General features: G+C 37.2%; 1 protein-coding gene across 1 annotated transcript; it reads right to left on the reverse strand.

Moving 5' to 3' along the window:
- Positions 1 to 2984: 2984 nt before the first annotated feature.
- On the reverse strand, positions 2985 to 3377 carry LOC141614081 (uncharacterized). The gene has a single exon (XM_074432835.1). The coding sequence runs from the start codon at positions 3375 to 3377 to the stop codon at positions 2985 to 2987; it is 393 nt and encodes a 130-aa protein (XP_074288936.1).
- Positions 3378 to 17386: the final 14009 nt, after the last annotated feature.

A 17386-nucleotide genomic window follows, 5' to 3' on the forward strand; every position in this document is an offset into this window, starting at 1 on the left:
GGTGGTGGTGCTTTTTATGTCGATTGGGTTTCTCCCATTTCAGTTTTTTTTTTTTTTTTTAGATTTGTTTATTTCGTTTTTTTTATTTAAATCTAGTTTCTATATATTTAGATTTGTTTTGTTTTTTTCGTATTTTTTTTTCATATCTATTGGGTTTCTTGTTGTGGATGTGGTGGTCATATTTTTGATTTAGGTTGTTATTTAATTTTTTCAGATTTAATATTTGTTGAGTAATTTTTCATTTTTATTTGGTTTTTATAAAATTTATACTATTTACGACTGCAGTTATACACTTAAACCATTAAAGTTGTACTATTTACGACTAAAATTATACACTTAAAACATTAAAGTTATACTATTTACGTCTAAAGTTATACCCTTAAAGCATTAAAATTACACTATTTACAACTAAAGTTATACCCTTCAAACATTAAAGTTATACTATTTACGACAAAAGTGATTGTTGTTTTTTTGTGGGTGTTGTTTTTTTTATTGTTATTTGGTTTTTTGTTTTGTTATTGTTATTATTGTTATTTGGTTTTTATTATTGGTATTTGGAATTTGGAATTTGGTATTTGGTTATTGTTATTATTGTTATTTTTTTTTTTCAGATCTACTTTTTTCAGTCCACTATATTTTTTTGTTAGATTATTTATTATTGTATTGTATTTTCTAATTTTTGATCTTTGTTGTTTTTAATTTCTAATTTATTATTTTTCAAGTTTCATATTTTGGGCTGAAGTTATACAATAATCAACATAAAGTTATACTATTAACTACTAAAGTTATACATTGTATAAATTGAAGTTACACAAATTTTGGACTAAAGTTCTATATCTTGTCTATTAAAGTTATACACTGCGTGCATTAAAGTTATACATCTTGTCTATTAAAGGTATACACTGCGTGCATTAAAGTTATACTTCTTTTCTTTTTTTAAAGTTATACACACGATATATATCTTGTTTATTTTTTCAGATTTGTTGCTTTTTCTTTTTTAGATCTAGATGGTTTTTATTTTTTATATCTATTTGGTTTTTATTTTTTCAGTTTTGTTGGTTTTTATTTTTGGACTAAAGTTATACAATTTTGGACTAAAGTTATACAATTTTGAACTAAAGTTATACGTTTGGACAAAAGTTATAAGTTTGTTGGATTAAAGTTGTAGGATTTTGGACTAAAGTTACACGCTTTTGGACTAAAGTTATACATATGAAGGACTAAAGTTATACAAATAAGGACTAGAGTTATACAAAAATTGACTAAAGTTATACAAATATGGACTAAACTTATACAAAAATGGACTAAAGTTATACAAATATGGACTAAAGTTATACAAAAATGGGCTAAAGTTATTTAAATAAGGAGTAAAGTTATACAAAAATGGGCTAAGGTTATACAAAAATTGACTAAAGATATACAAAAATTGACTAAAGTCATTGAAATTATACACACTTCTACTGGAGTTATACATTCGTTGAGTAGAAGTTATTCATATCGTTACTAGAGTTATACATTCATTGAGTAGAAGTTCAACACATTCCTAATGTATTTGTATATCTTTGGTCCATTTTTGTATAACTTTAGTCCATTTTTGTGTAACTTTAGTCCTTATTTGTATAACTTTAGTCCATATTCGTATAACTTTAGTCAGTTTTTTTATAACTTTAGTCCTTATTTGTATAACTTCAGTCCATATTTGTATAACTTTAGGCAATTTTTGTATAACTTTAGTCTATTTTTGTATAACTTTAGTACATAACAGTATAACTTTTGCCCATAACTGAAAAATTTATAATAACTTTAAAAAAACGACATTTGTAAAAATAAAAAAAACAAGACGAATTTTAAAGAAACGACATTTGTAAAAATAAAAAACAAGACGATATTTGAAATGTCAAAATATGCATTATAATAACTTTAATATGTCTAAGATTAATACTAACAAATAGAAAAAAATCAACTACAACCAAAAGTTATACAAAAGTTGTACCGTTAAAACATTAAAGTTATACAATTTACGACTAAAGTTATACTCGTAAAACATTAAAGTTATACAATTTACAATTAAGGTTACACTTTTTATATTTTTTTTTTGGGAGTGTTATTGTTTGTGTTATTTCAAATCTGAGTTTTTATTTATAAAAAAGCGAGAATTGAGAAAATAAGTAAAAAATAACGAATGAAAAATAAATAAATAAAATAAAAGATAACAAAAATAACGAATGGAAAAAAACAACTCAAAACATAAAAAATAACACGAAAAAAAAAACGTCGCCGGCGGTGGGGTTGGCGGCGGCGGCGGGTGGTGGGGTGGTGTCGGGTAGGGTGGTGGTGGGTGGTGGTGAATGGGGAAGAGATGAATGAATGATTTTTTTGGGTTTTTGATTTATTTGGATTTTTTGGGTTTTTTGATTTATTTGGATTTTTAGGGTTTTTTTCTTTATTTGGATTTTTTGGGTTTATTGAGGTTTTGAGAGAAGAGAAGAGTGAAATGTGTGAGATGAGAGAGAAATGGGTGGGTGGAAAACAAATATATAGTAAATTAGTGGTTAATTAGGCTGGATTAGTAAGGTGTGTTAATTAGCCTTTAGAATGACTTTGGGTGGGTTCATCTCATCCCTCCATTTCCCTCCATCCAATGGCTCATAATAGAACTTATGGACTCAATACATATACTTGGCCTTACATGATCTCTTCTCTATACATATATACATATATACATATATATATATATATATACATATATACATATATATATATACATATACATATATATATATATATACATATATATATATATATATACATATATATATATATATATATATATATATATATATATATATATTTCACTTAGTTGTATTTCTGATTCATTGCCTCGAGAAACCGAGATGGAGACATCTCCCGATTACCTTGGCTGGGAAATAAAGGGTTGTTACACTCTACCCTCTAAAGACTAGGTTACAGCCTCTTAACCGAACTCATACCTGATCAAAGAGAAGAGGATAGTGCTTCTTCATGGTTTCCTCATCTTCCCGCGTTGCATCTTCTACTTCATTGTTGGACCAAAGCACCTTCACTAACAACGTTTCTCCAAGTCTTGTTTTGCTCACTTTATGGTCCAAGATCCTTTTTAAAGTTTCTACATTGGTCAAAGCATCATCCAACTCGATATTCTTCGCTTCAAGCACATGAGTCAGCTCACTCACATATTTCCTTAATTGCGACACATGGAAGTAGTATGGAACACGTTCAAGCGCCGGTGAAAGTGCCAAACCATAGGCTGCTTCCCCGACTTTATCCAAGATTTCATAAAGTCCAATAAAATTTTGACTCAACTTGCCCTGCTTACCAAATCTCATCACTCCCCGCATAGGTGATATTTTTAACAAAGCCTTATCAACCACTTCAAACTCAACATCCCGAAGATGTAAATCCGCATAACTCTTTTGCCGATTTTATGCCGCTTTCATTCTTTGTCGAATAACATGAACTTGGTCAATCATATCTTGGATCATTTGCGGTCCTAATGCTACTACCTCGGTACAATCATCCTAACATACTGGACTCTGGCAATATCTCCCATACAAAGCCTCAAATGGCGTCATCCCAATACTTACATGGTAGCTATTATTATAAGAAAACTCAATCAAGTCCAACTGGTCCTCCCAAGTGTTGGAGCTGTGTCCTCCAGTTCGTGCGGATAACGTCATTGCACATACACTTGTACGGACAAGTGGGAGCTTGTTGGGGCTGGTGTCCTTTACAGTTAGTGCAAGGACTTATAAATCTCTAAAAGGATCAAAGGGTATACTTTTGTATTATAATCAGTTGATCCACGTTTATCAATAACGGTTGGCTTTCTAGATAAGTTTGACGTTATTGTCATACAGATGGCGGTGATCAACTGGTCCCTAAAAGTCACACCTATAGGATACGTTTGAGAGATGTGACGGTATGAAAATACAGTCATGTTGATGCCAAAATTGACTAAGCAGTTAGTCGGAATTATTGACTAATAATTAGTCAAATCGCGATGTTGAGATATTTTATTTAATACGGATTAAATAAAATTGGCTAAGGCGAATTAAACAGTTAATTCGTAAATTAAATATAAACGGTTATATTTAATTAATGTATATTGAATTAATTATACAATATCGTCTTTGTCGGACATGTATTAATATTTCAACTAATCCGAGTTATTAGTTGATGTTATAATAACCGATAACCGATGACGATTTATAATAAAACCGCGTCATATGCATTTAGCGAAAATCGAGTTGGACTACGAGTTAAAATGAAAGAGGAAATGAAAGCCCATTTCCCCTATGGCACTCGGTTTGGCCGAACCAAGAGGACAAAAGAGAGGCTCTTGTTGGGGCTGGTGTCCTTTACAGTTAGTGCAAGGACTTATAAATCTCTAAAAGGATCAAAGGGTATACTTTTGTATTATAATCAGTTGATCCATGTTTATCAATAACGGCTGGCTTGCTAGATAAGTTTGACGTTATTGTCATACAGATGGCGGTGATCAACTGGTCCCTAAAAGTCACACCTATAGGATACGTTTGAGAGATGTGACGGTATGAAAATACAGTCATGTTGATGCCAAAATTGACTAAGCAGTTAGTCGGAATTATTGACTAATAATTAGTCAAATCGCGATGTTGAGATATTTTATTTAATACGGATTAAATAAAATTGGCTAAGCGAATTAAACATTAATTAAGTAAATTAAATATAAACGGTTATATTTAATTAATGTATATTGAATTAATTATACAATATCGTCTTTGTCGGACATGTATTAATATTTCAACTAATCCGAGTTATTAGTTGATGTTATAATAACCGATAACCGATGACGATTTATAATAAAACCGCGTCATATACATTTATCGAAAATCGAGTTAGACTACGAGTTAAAATGAAAGAGGAAATGAAAGCCCATTTCCCCTATGGCACTCGGTTTGGCCGAACCAAGAGGACAAAAGAGAGGCTCTCTCTCTTTTGTAACCTAATGATTTTCATTTGCAAAACAATTAGGGTTTTGGAGGCATTTTTCCTCTGAAATTTCTAGATCTCACATCGTAAAAATTCACAACAATTCTCTCAATATTGCAAGGCAATTAGAGAATACATTTCTAGCACAAGGGCATAGTCTCAGACGGTCTTGGGTGTATCGATTAGGAGGAAATCTACTTTGATTTCTGTTCTTAGGCCACATCTCAAAGGACCCGAGGTTATTTCTAATGCTTTATCGTTTTTCTCATGTTTTTCGTTTTATGTCAATAATCACATATAAAATTTGCGTTATAGTCCTAATTTTATAGGGTATTATACGGATATTACCCCACAAGTGGTATCAGAGCGAGGCCACGTAAATTTCTCTATGTGTTTTTCATCAAACGAATTTGAATCGATAAATTTTGGCATAAAAATTGTAAACCGTGTGGTTTTTGGTCTCGGCATTTTTTTTTGTTTGCCGGCCTGTTTTTTTTTTTTATGCTTTGGAAATCGTGCTTTTTGGTTTCCGTCTGATCAGACGATGTTTTGTTTTCAATCGTTCTTTGCATATTGTTATTGTAATCGATATTCATAGCAATATGTTAAAGATTCACCAATTGTAGTTTCAATTTTATACGGTTTAGATTAAATTGCAATTGGGTTTTAACAAATCGTTTTGTCTTGTTAATTGATGCTCACGTTTTTTTTTGAGCCGAGAATTTTTTTTTTTGTTTTGTTCTTTTGTTGCTCTCGGCATTCAGCAGCAGAAATAAAAAAAAAAAATTTTTTGGTACTGTTCACGCTCAGCCGTGAAGAAAAAAAAAATTTGTTTTGTTTTTTTTTTCGGCCAAAATGTGTACAATACGGATTTTGTGCATTCGCTTGATAGTGAAACGGTTCACTCACGTACCATTTAGTTATTTTAAAACGATTTGAAGTAACGGATTATCACGGATTAAAATTAAGTTGATTAAAGCGGTTTTGTCACATAATTTTAATCATTAAAGGTGGTTTGGATAAATTTAACATAATTACGGAATTATGTCACGAATTAATTTGTTTTAGTTGATGCATTTTATTTATCGTTATTTTTGAATGTTTTGAATGCTTTTATTACGTATTTATTTATTTTTACAAACGGTTGTAACTTAGTGTGGCCTTAGTAGAACGTGTTACCGTAATGATGGAACACGGTCTTGGTTGTATTTTGAGATCTCGTATCTCCCTTTTATTTTTTATTTTGTAATTACAGTTTTTATTTAGAATGTAAATAGGTTTATATTTTGTAAATTTTAATTGTAATTTTGAGAAGACTAAAGATGGAGATCGGATGCTCACTCCCGCTGCATGGAAAAGATGGAACATCAAGACAAGCTTCTCGGGTCCAACGGTGGATTCCAAAGTTGTATTATGTTCTTTTTACTAGGATAGGCCACACTAGGAATTTTTATTTACGTATTGCATTCTTTTATTTATTTTATCGTAACGATAGATTGCATCATATTCCGCCTAAAACCAAACCACCTAATAATTGCATGAAAACTGACTCATATAGAGGTCACGCGTTAGTTTTCTATGACATTCTCATGTCACACGATCAATTTAAGCCATCACCTAAGTTAATTCATTCACGTAATGCTAGTTATTCGTTCACTTAAAATGAATTAAAACTAAGTTGATGGGATCTTCCTCGTATAAACAAAAATTGAGAAGAGTCTTTATAGGTCAAACTCCAATGAATCCCTTCTTCGTCGGTAGGCATAATATGACCCCTTCTACGTCGGGTAAGTTGGAACTGATTGACTTATTTTATCTCATCACTATGGTCACTCGTACGATCCTGTGATTATGGTGGACTATAGATAGGATTTACGGAAATCTATCGACCAAGAGTTCTTACGGAAGAACTAGCTAAACAGTTGGCTTATCAATTTACGAAAATTGAGTCTTGGGATCACTTGTATTATTCTTGAGGAAGATCAATTATGCAAGTGCAATGAGTCTACACGATTAAAATGAATTTTAAATAGACTTAAATCACCTCGATGAGTTGCTTATTTCGTTTTTGTTTTTCTTTCTTTTTCAGCGTAGATCACGATTTTTAAACTGCTAATAACTTAATGGCTGGCATCCTCGATGATCCAATGCCAAGTGCCACATTGGACCGTGAGTCCTGGCTTCGGATCTTCATGAATCAGATGAATCAGTCTACTAGACTAAATAATGATGGATCAAACTTCGCGGAATGGGAGGCGGCATTACGGAATGCTGCCACTGCTGACGGGAAGCTCAAGTATTTGACTGAGCCACTCCCGCCAGCCCCAGGTCCCACGGCTCGAGTTAACGAGGTCTCCACGTATAGAGACTTCGTCATGGAAGCGGGTGCGATTAAAAACGTACTCATTTTTGCAATGGAATCCAATTTGCAGAAACGCTTCATAGCCCAAGGTGCAAACAAGATTTTCACCACGCTCACTAAGGAATTCTCGAAAGCACCGAGAATCGTGACCTATGAGCATACCACTCGCTTCTTTGATGCGAGACTCCAGAAGGGCCAACCGGTTAGCCCACACATTCTCAGCATGATTGAGAATGTCGAGAGACTGGAGGCGCTTGATTGTAAAATCAGCGAGAACATTGTGATTGACCGCATGCTTCATTCACTCCACGATGGTTTTGCGCTCTTTAGGGCCAATTACTATATGAATGATTTGAAGAAAAGTCCCCATGAACTGCACTCCCTTCTCGTACAGACCGAGAAGGACATGAAGTTCAGTGGGAGCATGAAACAAGATGTTCTCGTTGTGACAAACAAGGGCAAGGGTAAGGGCAAAGCTCAAGCAGACCTAGCAGTAGGCAAACCGAAGTTCAAGAATTCAGGGTCAGATAAGAGTGGGCCTGGTGAGGCAAGTAACTCATCAGGCACGACAAAGAGCAAGACCGAAAACATGGAATGCCATCATTGCCACAAGACTGGGCATTGGAGGCGTACATGTCCTGTTTATCATGAGGACATAAAAGCAGGTCGCGTTAAACCTGTTGGTATGTCTTATTCCTCTTCTACTTTTATTCATATGATTGAGATTAACCACGCATGTTACGGAACTTGGGTACTAGATACTGGTTGTGGTTCTCATCTGTGTAATCATGTGCAGGGGCTCTGAAACATCGAACCCCTCGTAAAGGGTGAGGTGGACCTGCGTGTTGGGAATGGAGCACGAGTGGCTGCCGTCTCAAGGGGAACATATGTGATCCAGCTTCCTAGCGGATTTGAGTTATTTTTATATAACTACTATTATGTACCAGTCTTTCTAAAAACATTATTTCGGTTTACGCACTTGACAAACTTGGTTTTCATTTGTAATAGAGAATAATTCTTGCATTTTCTCATTACACGATATGATTTATGGCAAGGCGGTCTCCATGAACGGAATTTATGTTTTAGATCGGACCACCGAAATATTACACGTAATGAATAAAAAGTTAAAGGTTGGTGACAAAGATCAAACGTATCTATGGCACCGCCGTATGGGACACATTAATGAGAAACGCGTAAAACAGCTCATAAAGAATGGAGCTATCTCGGCCTTTGATTTTCAATCATTTGGCACGTGTGAATCATGTCTCATCGGTAAGATGACTCGAATTTCCTTCAAAGGTGTTGGAATGCGCGGCTGCGACCTATTAGGACTCATACATACGGATGTATGTGGGCCTATGTCAATCACCGCACGAGAAGGCTATAGGTATTTCATCACTTTCACGGACGATTTAAGTAGATATGGCTATGTCTACTTAATGAAGCACAAAAGTGAATCCTTTGAGAAATTCAAAGAATACCGAGAATAGGGTACGAACCTCTTTGGGTAGAAAGATTAAAACACTACGTTCGGATCGTGGTGGCGAGTATCTTTCTCACGAGTTTGATCAACACCTTAAGGACTTTGTGGGATTGCCCTACGATTAACTCCACCTGGAACACCTCGGTTGAATGGTGTGTCCGAACGGAGAAATCGAACACTACTTGATATGGTTCGATCCATGATGAGTCACACCGTGTTGCCGACTCATTGTGGGGTTATGCTCTTACTCATCACCGCTGCTCTAATACTTAACCGAAGTCCGTCTAAAGCTGTTGACAAGACTCCATATGAACTATGGAAGGGAACGGTCCCTAACTTGTCCTTTATACGGGTTTGGGGCTGCGAGGCTTATGTCAAGTGGAGACACGAGGATAAGCTCGGCCCGCGATCGATCAAGACATACTTTATAGGTTATCCTAAAGGAACACTTGGTCATTACTTCTATTCGCCAACCGAACAACGTGTTTTTGTTGCGGCTAGTGCGACATTCTTAGAGAAGGAATTTCTCGAGAATGCAAAGAGTGATAGAACCTTCGACCTGTCGGAGATTCCAGAACCAAATACCGAGCAACCATTGGAGGAACCAATTCCTTCAATCCCGGCTGCGGTGAATATTCCTGAGGAACCTAGGAGGTCGGGAAGAGTCTCTATTCCTCCGGACAGATACATTGGTATGGTCGAGGAACATGACATAGATGACATTCTACTCTTAACGAGTAGTGAACCCGCAACCTATAAAGGTGCCATGACTAGTTCTGACTCAAAGCTATGGCTTGAGGCCATGCAATCCGAGATGGACTCCATGTATGAGAACAACGTATGGGATCTTGTTGACTTACCTGCTAAGGTTCGTCCCCTTCAATGCAAATGGCTTTACAAGATAAAGCATTCTGTGGAAGGTCAACAAGATATCTATAAAGCACGACTAGTTGCTAAAGGTTTCACCCAAGTGCCAGGTTTGCACTACGATGAAATTTTGCACCCGTAGTCATCTTTGCGTTCCATTCGAATTATCTTAGCAATCGCCGCTTTTCATGACTATGAAATTTGGCAGATGGATGTGAAAACCGCCTTCTTAAACGGCTTTTTGGAGGAAGAGTTTTACATGGTACAACCCGAAGGTTTCATTGATCCTGAACATCCTAAGAAAGTGTGCAAGCTTAAGCGTTCCATTTATGGACTTAAGCAAGCATCTCGGAGTTGGAATCATCGCTTCGACCAAGTGATTAAAGAAAATGGATTTACTCGATCGGTCGAGGAACCATGTCTTTATATCAAGTCGAGTGGGAGCAAGATTGTCTTCCTAATATTGTATGTCGATGACATACTCCCGATTGGGAATGATATACCTCTCTTAACCCGGTGAAAGTATGGTTGAAAAACCATTTCCGGATGAAAGATCTGGGTGAGGCACAAAGAATTGCAGGCATCCGTATCTATCGAGATAGATCACGTCGGATGTTATCTCTCGATCAGAGTCTTACATAGACAAGATCCTAGAGAGATTCAAAGATGACTAACTCCAAAAAGGGGTTTCTTCCTATGGCTCCAGGGGTGCATTTGAGCAAGTCTCGGGCACCAGAGACACCGGAAGAGAAAGAGCGCATGACACGGATTCCTTATGCCTCGGCTATAGGATCAATCATGTATGCCATGATATGCACACGTCTGGACGTGGCATATGCATTGAGTATGACAAGTCGATTCCAATAGCATCCAGGTGATGAATCACATTGGATGGCTGTCAAGAACATTCTTAAGTACCTACGGAGGACTAAAGATTGGGCATTGACTTATGGAGGCGATCAAAAGCTATGCGCAACCGGTTACGCAGATGCTAGCTTCCAAACGGATCGAGATGACTCAAAATCTCGATCGGATTCGTTTTTACTCTTAATGGCGCTAAGATCAGTGGAAGAGTTCCAAACAAAGTGTAACAGCAAAGAGATTCTACGACGAGTCCGAGTACTATGCCGCGTCTCGAAGGCTGCAAAGGAAGCGATATGGATGCGTCAATTCTTACAAGGACTATCTGTAGTGCCTAGTTCGAATGACCCGATCACCATCTATTGCGACAATAGAGGTGCCATCTTCCAAGCTAAGGAGCCAAAGTCTAGCAACAAGTCTAGACATGTACAACGGAAAGCTCATCTAATCCGAGATTACGTGGAGAAAAAGGAAGTAGTGATAGAAAAGATTGCTACAGATGATAACATAGCAGATCCTCTCACTAAACCATTACGATAAGATAAGCATGAAGGGCACGTTAATTCCATGGGAATTAAACGTGTTCCTAAGTTGTAGTACTCTTTTATGGATTAGATTCATTCCCTTATGTACTCTATACGACATCATCGTTTTGATATTTATATATTTTGTTTTTCATGTGGATTTGTACGACAATTTTGAACACCACAAAGTGAACTGAACAAACATTATATTTTTGGTCCTTAATTGCCCACGTGAGCTGATAACTCAAGGTAATTATTTTGTGACGTTGGTTGATGGTGGGTTCAACGAGCCATAAGTCAAAAGGTTGACTGACCAATCACAGAGGCGATTTATACGGATATCTCGTAGGACACAATTGTGACATCGACGTGGAGTCCTAAATGTTTTACAACATTCGGTGCCCGGTCGTGGATAGGACCTCCATGGTGATCCTAAGAGTCGATTCTTTTGACTATCGACTGTCTCTTGAGACTAAGGCAGATTTTGGGTGACTTTGGTTTTTTTCTCACGGTCATCCGTAATAGGGGGCCAAGTAGATTTTTTCTGGGTCATTTCATGCTGTGCTTAGATCGGAAGGAGTCGAGTTGAAGGAAATATTCAGCCTTTATCGGTACTCGATATTTCTCGGGGCCACTCGAGGAGTCAGAATCGAAATGCATGGCCATGCTCGAATACGAATTCGTTTTATCAGTTGAGTTACTCTCTAGTCGGGGAAACCACTCTTGATACAGATCGATTGTAAAATACGACCTTTGCGGATCCGGATCTGCAAATTGTTTTACATTGAGTGGGAGAAATTTTAAATGAATATGAGAATCGGTTATCGCACATACACTTGTACGGACAAGTGGGAGTTTGTTGGAGCTGTGTCCTCCAGTTCGTGTGGATAACGTCATTGCACATACACTTGTACGGACAAGTGGGAGCTTGTTGGGGCTGGTGTCCTTTACAGTTAGTGCAAGGACTTATAAATCTCTAAAAGGATCAAAGGGTATACTTTTGTATTATAATCAGTTGATCCACGTTTATCAATAACGGTTGGCTTGCTAGATAAGTTTGACGTTATTGTCATACAGATGGCGGTGATCAACTGGTCCCTAAAAGTCACACCTATAGGATACGTTTGAGAGATGTGACGGTATGAAAATACAGTCATGTTGATGCCAAAATTGACTAAGCAGTTAGTCGGAATTATTGACTAATAATTAGTCAAATCGCGATGTTGAGATATTTTATTTAATACGGATTAAATAAAATTGGCTAAGGCGAATTAAACAGTTAATTCGTAAATTAAATATAAACGGTTATATTTAATTAATGTATATTGAATTAATTATACAATATCGTCTTTGTCGGACATGTATTAATATTTCAACTAATCCGAGTTATTAGTTGATGTTATAATAACCGATAACCGATGACGATTTATAATAAAACCGCGTCATATACATTTAGCGAAAATCGAGTTGGACTACGAGTTAAAATGAAAGAGGAAATGAAAGCCCATTTCCCCTATGGCACTCGGTTTGGCCGAACCAAGAGGACAAAAGAGAGGCTCTCTCTCTTTTATAACCTAATGATTTTCATTTGCAAAACAATTAGGGTTTTGGAGGCATTTTTCCTCTGAAATTTCTAGATCTCACATCGTAAAAATTCACAACAATTCTCTCAATATTGCAAGGCAATTAGAGAATACATTTCTAGCACAAGGGCATAGTCTCAGACGGTCTTGGGTGTATCGATTAGGAGGAAATCTACTTTGATTTCTGTTCTTAGGCCACATCTCAAAGGACCCGAGGTTATTTCTAATGCTTTATCGTTTTTCTCATGTTTTTCGTTTTATGACAATAATCACATATAAAATTTGCGTTATAGTCCTAATTTTATAGGGTATTATACGGATATTACCCCACACCAAGTACCTCCAAGATCCATGACAAAAACTCTCAACATGTCTTTCAAGGTTTGAATAGTCCTCTCCATTTACCCATCCGTTGCCGAATGAAACGTGGTACTCATCTTTAATGTAGTCCCCAACGAGCTTTGCAACTCTTGCCAAAACCTTGATAAGAATCTTAGGCACACTATATAGCTTCACCACGCTTCTTATAAACATTGAACAACTCCACTTTGCTCCATATGCCCTTCATCGGTATGAAATTAGCTGATTTAGTTAGTCGGTCCACAATCACCCATATCATATTGTTACCTTTTCGAGTCCTTGATAGACCCACAATAAAGTCTATGGATATCAATTCCCACTTTCATTTCGGTAGTTCCAAAGATTGCACTCTGCCTTATAGTCTCCTATGTTCCCCTTTAACTCTTTGACACGTCAAACACCTTACCACAAATTCCGCTACCTCTTTCTTCATACCCGGCCACCAAAACGTCTTCTTTAGATATTTATATAACTTGTCACCACCCGGATGCACCACGTAAGGTGTACTATGTGCCTCATCCATAATCTTATTCTTAAGCTCCTAATTGTTAGGAACACATACACCACATACCCTTAAATCTAAGGCTACAATCCGAATGTAACCCAATCTTGATTCCTCGTTCCTTCCTAAGGCTTTTTTCCACTCTTGGATCTTAAGGTCGTCCATTTTCTTCTCCCGAATTTCATCGTACAACTCGGGTTCTGCTCGGTCGAGTAAGCGCTACTCGGTCAAGTACTCTGCTTTACTAGGCCGAGTCTGTAACACCCCCTTCTTACCCGGCCAAGGTAATTAAGAAATGTTATCGTCTCGGTTTCCCGAGCCAGTGAAATCGGAATTACAATTAAGAAACTTTATTAAATAAATAACAAATTTAGTTATTACAAACGTAAACTAATGAATAAATGAAATACAACTCGTCCATAACTATGTCATCTACCTAGTGACTATGTACTCGACTCCAAAGTCCGTAGCGCGGCCCGAATCCCGATCATGTCAACAAGCAACCCTGTACTTAACCTGCTCCCCATATGATCGGAAATATCATATGGATCGACACAGGCCACCCCGGAAATAGGTGACAATTACACAGACAGACAAACGTTAGTTTAATAAATAAAGTGTGACTCAACTCAAAGTGTGTGAGTATGAAACATGACTATAACATGAATGAACCGCTATCAAACAACCACCACTCCGGTACCAGGACACGCCTACACGTACCTACAATCATCACGATACCGGGACACGCCCAGACATACCGACAACCACACTGGTACCGGGACACGCCCAAACATACCAACAACCACAAACAGGTATCGGGACACACCCAGACGTACCAGGTCCGGAAGCCAACCGGATCCCCTGCCAGACGTCGTGTCTCAACCACACACGTCCCTCCAAACTACAACCATTAATGTACACATCCCTCTTAGAGTGGGAAGCTCCAAGATGTGACTCAAGCGTAAGACGGTCTCCCAACCATCTTACGTCTCCAAACACAATCAACAACAACAACAACAACATATCCTCCACACACACAAATACAAACAATACATGAATTATAACCCAACATATCATAATCAACCACTTAATGATGCAATTAACTACTAAACATATTGTAATGCAAATGCCCTAATTTATATGAGACTAATTACAATATAAACAACACCACATTATTAAAACCGAGTAGGATTAGCCTCCCTTTTAGCATTCTTCATGAATTACTCGAATCCCATACAATTCCGTCTCGCAAGACCGTCTTAATCCTATACAATTCATATAATATCATCACAAATACATCCTATGCAATTATATAATACAAGCCCCTCATTATTACCCATTAATTATCCATATTACATATACTAATTACTAATTAATTAACCAAATTGAAAACCCCCAAAAGTTAGGGTTTATAAGACTAGAAAAAGGGGTAGATTTTGACTTACAAGATGAATGGATGAAGGAGGAGGTGAGCAATACTCTAATCCAAGCTTGAATTAACTAAAATAGTGTTTGTGAGGGTTTTAGAGAGAAGGAGAGAGTTTGGAGAGATAAGGAAGAAGATAGAATGAATGGAGATAAGGGGATAAGATTTCCTTATCCCGTATTCTGATTCAGCGCCACTCGGTCGAGTGGCGAGTCCACTCGGTCGAGTGAACCTCACTCGGTCGAGTGCGACACAATTCTCAGCAATGACTAGTTTTCGTAAAACAGTCATATCTCACTCGTTTCTTGGTCATTTTAGGCGTGTGACCGACCTTTGGAATCATAAGAGAACAAGCTATCACCTCCAATTGGAATCACATCAATATCGTATTTAGATCTCAATTTATGACAGTTTTAAGACGATTCTTCTATAGACGGACATTATAACAACTTCACTAAGTCTAGTATAGGTTATACTTGGTCAACTTTATAGTTATACCTCATTCGCAAGTCACCTTTAGTCTAGTGTAAGGTCTCCTCACGCATCCCAAGGTTCCTTTCCGGGTCCCACAATATCCGGGTATTACAATCTTCCCCCCTTAAAATGAACTTCGTCCCCGAAGTTCGCCTCACTCTCTCTTTTCACAATTATTCCTCAATCTTCTCTCAAGTCTCATTCCCGGTTCTCATGTACTCTCTCGCCATTTTACTCTATCATAAATTCCGTCAAGATTCTTATTGTCATTATCACTCTTATTAACCACACATATCTATCGTACTTATCCCAAGGTTTTTTGCTCAATTCTCATTGCTTCCCCTCATTCCGTACTTTCTCTTTCCTTAATTTTCGCGTTATTACATCCTCTCCCCCTAAAAGAGAACTTCGCCCTGAAGTTCAATTGTCAAGCCTCATAATGGGTTATCATAATGTTCATTATACCAAATTCCACAAATGTTCCAGGTTCAACACTCTCTCTTGTTTATTACAAATCCGTAATCAAATTTCATATAGTTATAATTCCATTGATATAAACCCCCATCTACAAGCCTCCCAAAGTCAAGTGTGAGGTCAAACCCACAGTTCCAATCTATAATCCTATAAACAACTCTCCATAGAAGTTGGTTATGTATACTTATCAATCGCGCGGTATAACTCGATTATTACTATGTATCTATATCACGTCAAATCTCATACACTAACATGTATGCACATCAATCACCAATATGAAGATTCCATGGACAATTAAATAATGCAAAATTCCGATCCTCGTTATGTGACTCAACCATGACAACACTTCTATTTCCGGACATCATGCAACGCATATACTGCATCAAATCCACCACATGATCACACATGTGTTTCCATATCCATTCCCATCCATCATCAACACTTCCGCTCAAACGGAAAACCATAATCACGATCATACAAATGACCACTATGTGACACAAATTTTCATTTTGTTTATCTTACTTTTACACAACAAAATAAAAATCACGTCGATTTCCGCACATAAAAAAAGATTATCATATCATTTCTATCATCAGTCAACTCATGTCGAATCAACTATTTCCATTACTTGCAAAATGCCATGCCACATAATCAAATGTAAACAATTCACAAAATATCACCCATGTAAGGTCAACACGCTCATATAACCACAAGTCAACTAATATAAACCGCGAAATAGGGGTACATGCTCAATAGTTGGTTGAATATCAACAAAATAAGGGTCAGAACAGACCACTCGGTCAAGCGTAGGAGGCCACTCGGCCGAGTAGGCGGCCACTCGGTCGAGTGCATGGTGCACTCGGTCGAGTGTCACCTGGGGCAGAATGTTTTCATTCTCGACTTGGTTCCAGACTTCCCATTTCATCACATAAATGCTAATAGACCCCTATAGTGGCTAACATACCATTAAATAGTTATTTCGCAACAGTTCTATTTTCTCTCCATACCGGGTAACGATATCACCATACCGTCATCCACTACTACAATAGTCACATCGGTAGCCAGAACACTTATACTATCTCATGGACACGGCCCTACCCACTCATTACTCTCAAGGAATACTGACAACATCATCGCCCAAATGAACACTACAACAAGGTCACGATGTATACCACAGACGCTTCACCTGGCGATAGGGAGGCAACTTTACGACAACATCTATACTACCACTCCCAGAGTGAAAGTCTCACATAACCATTCTCATACTCATACACACCTACTCAAATTAAACGGTCATACGATATAACACAAGTAATCAAAATAATCTAACCACACAATTGGCTCATATGCATCACATATCGTACTTTAAGGTTCATAACCATGGGGACCGATATGGTAGTGCCACATCTACAACTTTATCTCGCCAAAAAACATTCCCCGAAAAGCCGACTCTCAATGGA

Source organism: Silene latifolia, chromosome 11 (assembly GCF_048544455.1).
Source record: "Silene latifolia isolate original U9 population chromosome 11, ASM4854445v1, whole genome shotgun sequence".
Lineage (NCBI taxonomy): Eukaryota > Viridiplantae > Streptophyta > Magnoliopsida > Caryophyllales > Caryophyllaceae > Silene > Silene latifolia.

Coding starts and splice junctions, on each gene's coding strand:
- LOC141614081 (XM_074432835.1), bottom strand. CDS start 3,377: ATGCGGGGAGTGATGAGATTTGGTAAGCAGGGCAAGTTGAGTCAAAAT.